This window comes from Rhea americana, unplaced genomic scaffold (genome assembly GCF_003343005.1).
Source record: "Rhea americana isolate MKP2758 unplaced genomic scaffold, rheAme1 scaffold_4, whole genome shotgun sequence".
NCBI classification, from domain to species: domain Eukaryota; kingdom Metazoa; phylum Chordata; class Aves; order Rheiformes; family Rheidae; genus Rhea; species Rhea americana.
Window position 1 is genome coordinate 1651236 of NW_028186534.1, and position 4427 is coordinate 1655662.

The 4427-nt window shown below is 49.0% G+C and overlaps 1 protein-coding gene across 4 annotated transcripts; it reads left to right on the plus strand.

The window, feature by feature from the left end:
* Positions 1–53: 53 nt before the first annotated feature.
* LOC146590645 (uncharacterized) lies at positions 54–3479 on the plus strand. Of its 4 annotated transcripts, none has more exons than XM_085313922.1 (3): positions 54–106; positions 820–1062; positions 2215–3479. In XM_085313922.1, the coding sequence occupies exon 3, from the start codon at positions 2261–2263 to the stop codon at positions 3023–3025; it is 765 nt and encodes a 254-aa protein (XP_085170048.1). In that variant the 5' UTR covers positions 54–106; positions 820–1062; positions 2215–2260; the 3' UTR covers positions 3026–3479. The 4 variants fall into 4 exon arrangements, with proteins under 4 accessions (XP_085170048.1, XP_085170047.1, XP_085170049.1 ...); XM_085313921.1 differs by lacking the exon at positions 54–106 and adding an exon at positions 141–293; XM_085313923.1 differs by lacking the exon at positions 54–106 and adding an exon at positions 277–297.
* The last annotated feature ends 948 nt before the right edge of the window (positions 3480–4427 follow it).

Genomic DNA, 4427 nt, shown 5'->3' on the forward strand with positions numbered 1-4427 from the left:
CTGCGCGGAGGCGCGGCTGAGGCGGGCCGCGTCCTGCCGCCGCACGGCCGCCCGGGGGGCCGCGTCCCTCCCGCCGGCCGCAGAACCTGCTGCTGCTGGGGCGCGGGTAGGGGCGGGGGGTTGCCTTGGGCGGTGTGGAAGAGGGGCCTGAGCCCCTCGGGCCGCGGCTTTGCTCAACACCCCGTCGGGGGCGGCAGCCCTCGGAGGGGGCCTGCGGCCGCGTCCAGGCTCCGAGCCGCAGGGCGCTGCTCCCTCCTCCTCCCCGGCACCTACCTCCCGTGGAGAGGGCAGGAGTGGGTAAATAAACAAACGCCTTCCCCACGTTGCTTTTGCAGCAGCGCTGCTCCGGGGGGGCACTACAGGGTGCCAGGCAGGAGGCGCGGGACCCCATGCTCCCAGCGGCTGGGGCTCGCCTGGAAAACCCTGCTCTACCCTTCCTCACCCCTTTTTGCCAGGGGGTGGCACTGTTACGCCGCACATGCAGAGGAAGCAGGCCTGAAAAAGAAGCATAAAAAGTTGCATGAGTTACRGTTGTTCTCGAGTACGCTGGGAATGTGCACACCAGTATTTTGGTTTGTTGCTGGTTTTGCATTGCGTACTACGTATGTGCATCTACACATACCTGGTAGCGCCCCTGTTTTAATTCTGATTGCTAGTGTTTGCTCAGGGCTCACAGTTCCCYGATCAGTATTTCTGACTAAACTTAGCAGCTTTCTGTCTGGGGCCCACAAGGCAGTACATGTCCTTCTCCAGCAGTCAAAAAACATAGGTCCCAAACCTGCTCAAACTTAATTGCAAACGCCCTGTTTGCTCTCCTAGGCTCCTTGGCGACGTGCTTTGAAGTTACAAGTGCAAGCAAGCCCTTGCAGGCCTCGGGATTTACTTTCAGCATGTTTGGTCACACCTCCCAATCACTACCATCAAGCTAAACATCCTCCCTCTCCYAAATGAGCTTAATTAGGAAATTAGCTTGTTAATTAATTACCAAGACTATAAAAATACTACAGCAACATTAGGAAAAAAGGATCAGGATCTTGAAGGGGGTGCCTGTGGAAGCTGAAGGTAAGTAGTGAGTTTTTTCTATTTCTATCTTTTTAGAAGTAGCTACTTTTTATTTCTTTAGTATTTTTCCTATACTAATTTATTTTAAATGCCTTTGAGGAAAAAGTATTTTAGTCTCTTAAAGAAYGCTTCTTTTCCATAATGGCCTATAGTCATATAGTCACCTTTATWGTGTTAAAAAAATAGCTTTTTTTTCATGATACTGGCTGCCTTCCCCATCTTGTTCTCACATATTCCTTCTCCATAYGGTTAACCAGCAGTTGTTGACTGAGCAAGGGGAGAGAATTTTCCTGGCAAGAGGAAGGGGAACGTGAAGGAAGCTGTTACTGACTGAGCAAAATGYACTGGTGCACTGTGTCAGAGTGAGGCAAGAGCAGCCAGGAGCACGTGTCCACTAGGACTTCCCTAGGTGCCACGTGCACAGATTGAAGGGTCTCAGAAATCTGTGGACRCCAAACATAATCTCAGAGCTACCCCTCACTCTCAAACTTTCACTTATCCTAACCTGAGSCTAGTATTAGGGTCTTCCTCTCAAAGGGAAACAAATCCCCTCTTAACTGGGGTGAACACTGCCCTGGTTTGAGGAATGAGGATGCAATATCTCATATCTCCAGTAAAARGCCCATCCTGCTCCAGCTCAGTACCACTAGCAGGTGGAGAGGTTTGTTGAAATCTTATATCTAAAAGAACAGAACTGAGAGTAATGGTATTCAGGCTGAAGATGTTAAGTGATGCCATTCAGTGGCTGAAGTTCAGCTGTGAGAGCTGATCTAACTAAACAGAGGACTGTTCCTTCAGGCTTCACRTAGATGGGAAACAGCCCTGCCTAACAGTACATCCAAGGATTTTTTTTCTGATTCTCTGGCCAAAAACTGAGTAGGTACAACTGTGGGGATGCTCCCTTCTGCCTCAATTTGGCAAGGGTGCTGCAGTGTTTGGGGGAAGCACTTCTTAGATCACTGACAGTAATGACCTTTGAGCAGTAAGCAGGCTATGGTCTGACTGCCTATAAATGGGYAACTCTGTTGCACTAAAAGAAAATCAGAACTTAGATGCCTAACTTTCCTTGGATCTTGCATGTCTCCTCATTCTAAGTGACACTGAGAAACAGGATTTTTATTTGTTTATTTATCACTACATTTATTCTACCAGGGACATCCTGAACTTCATAAGCCTGACACTGCTGGGATACTGCATCATGTTGTCCACAAAGAGGAACAGTACCAATATCCTGACCCTAAAGGAAATCCTGGAAAATGGCTTTGTGGCAGGGGCCTCCAGCCATAGCCTTTCTTCTCCTGTCCACAGTTACTACATGGACTCTAGCAGTGCCTCAAAACCTGATACCTGGGAGCTCTTTCTAAACCTGGACAACACAGCAATAGGCAGCTCTCTGTATGTCGTCAAGCAGTCAGAGTCTCTGAATAGCTGTGTGAAGACTGACCTGCTCGATCTGACCCAGGGAGTCTCTGACAGCAGTCTTGTCTCTTTCTGCAAGACCCCTCGTGGTCAAGCTGTCTTTGATTTGTCTGGTTTGCCTTCTGAGCACCGCAGCAGAGGACTGGGGTGCCACTCCATGATGGATGTGGTCTCGCAGAACACGTCAACRCCATGCAAGATGGAAAAGCATCCCAAACCACTGGAGAATCTGTTCTCCAAGGGCACTGAGCTTGTAACTGACACTTTCACCCTTGGGAAGCCACCAGCACCCAGATGGGAGATTTCTGAAATAAAAGCCCCACTGGACACCAATCTGTCACTTGACATAAGTGCTGAAGAGCTAAGGTTGCTGGGATGTTCAAAACCAGATACCCCATTGCTGGAAACCTCGTCTGTAGTAGTTCCTCTAGCTTGGCCTGGTGCTTTGAAGAGGTGCCCTACTCTGATCCGTAGGTCTTCCACCTGTGAGACTCAGCCAAGTGATCTCGAGCCTGTATCTGTGTTTCTGCATCAAGCCCTGTGATGTYGCTGCCCTAGCTCCAAATCTAAGTAAATCTCTTAAACTGTGTGTRTTCGGCTCATCGGACAGCTTCAGGTAACTTCTGTGATACTGATCATAATACACTTCACAAAGTAACAGATGTACGCTCCAGCACAGACGATTACAAAGCTGAGCTGCTTCCTACCCTGAACTGAGCCAGGGGCTTGCTTGCTGATGAAACTACCTGTTGCTGCTGATGTAGGTATAACTTTTAATGTTCCAACTAGAGATGACTGACTTGGAAAACTGCTTGGGGCACTACTGGATGGGGAAAGCTTGGAACATTTGTTAGCTGCAGTGCCCAGAAAGCTGCCATAAGCTAATGCCATTAGTTGGTGCTGCTCAGTGACATGCAGCTCTAGTGGTTTCCCAGAGTAGTTCTCTTCCCTCCCCTATCRCTGTCTTTTGTACTAATGCAATAAAGATTTCAGCTTCATTCTGTGTGTGGTCTCTGACACTCATCACCTGGCAAGCTCTCACTGCCAACACTTCCTCAGGCTGAACTTCTGTAAATACATTTAAAATTACTTGCTCAGCAAGTTTGTGTCTTCCCCCCCCCCCCCCCCGAGCCAAAAAAAGAAAAAGAAAACCAGGAGGACTGCTCCTGTCCTTCAGAGGACTGGTGAACAAGGTCAGCTGAGGACAAGGGTTAGCATGACTGCATGCAGGCTGGGCCCAGCACTGCTGAACGGCAGGGAGCTGGGTGGGGGCAGCCTGTGAGCTCTGGAGCAGGCAGGGCCAAGAGGGGACAGCAGCTGCCTGTCACCACCCTGTGACAGCACAGTGCTGCTGGGACTGGAGATCCCTCCTCTGGCATGCTGGAAGAGAACCAGCCTATGCACTCCAGGCAGTGGATCTGCAGGGGGAGGCTTGCAAAGGKGGAGCCCAGGAGAAAGCATTACAGCAGTGCTTTTTATGAGGGCTTTAATCCTCTGCTCATCTGTGGGAGTTCTTCAACACAAGCATTTACTGACACAGTTGCAGGGACAACTTACCCCTTCCTCTTCCTGGAGGGCTGGAAGTTACAGGGAGAGAGGACACCTCAGTCCAAGGACTTTTCTTGCTGGCCTTGTTAGCGTTTCCTGCCTTACACGCTTACTTGCTCTATCTCTCCTTTTATTTATTCAATGCTGTTTGACTTGGAGAATCACTGTTTTATCACAAGTCTCCCCCAGCATTTAGAATTTGCTGAAAAAATAATACATATTCCTCAGTCTTCCTTTAGGGATAGACAAAAGCAYGTGAAGTGACAAATTTTGCATAAGGAGATGGACAGAAAAAGAAGCAAGCAATGTCTGCTTGTGGCCAACATTTTGTGTAGCGTTAAGATCACTAGCACTTAAGATCATTTCTACAAAACTCAGTGGTGAGCTGTGTGTAACAT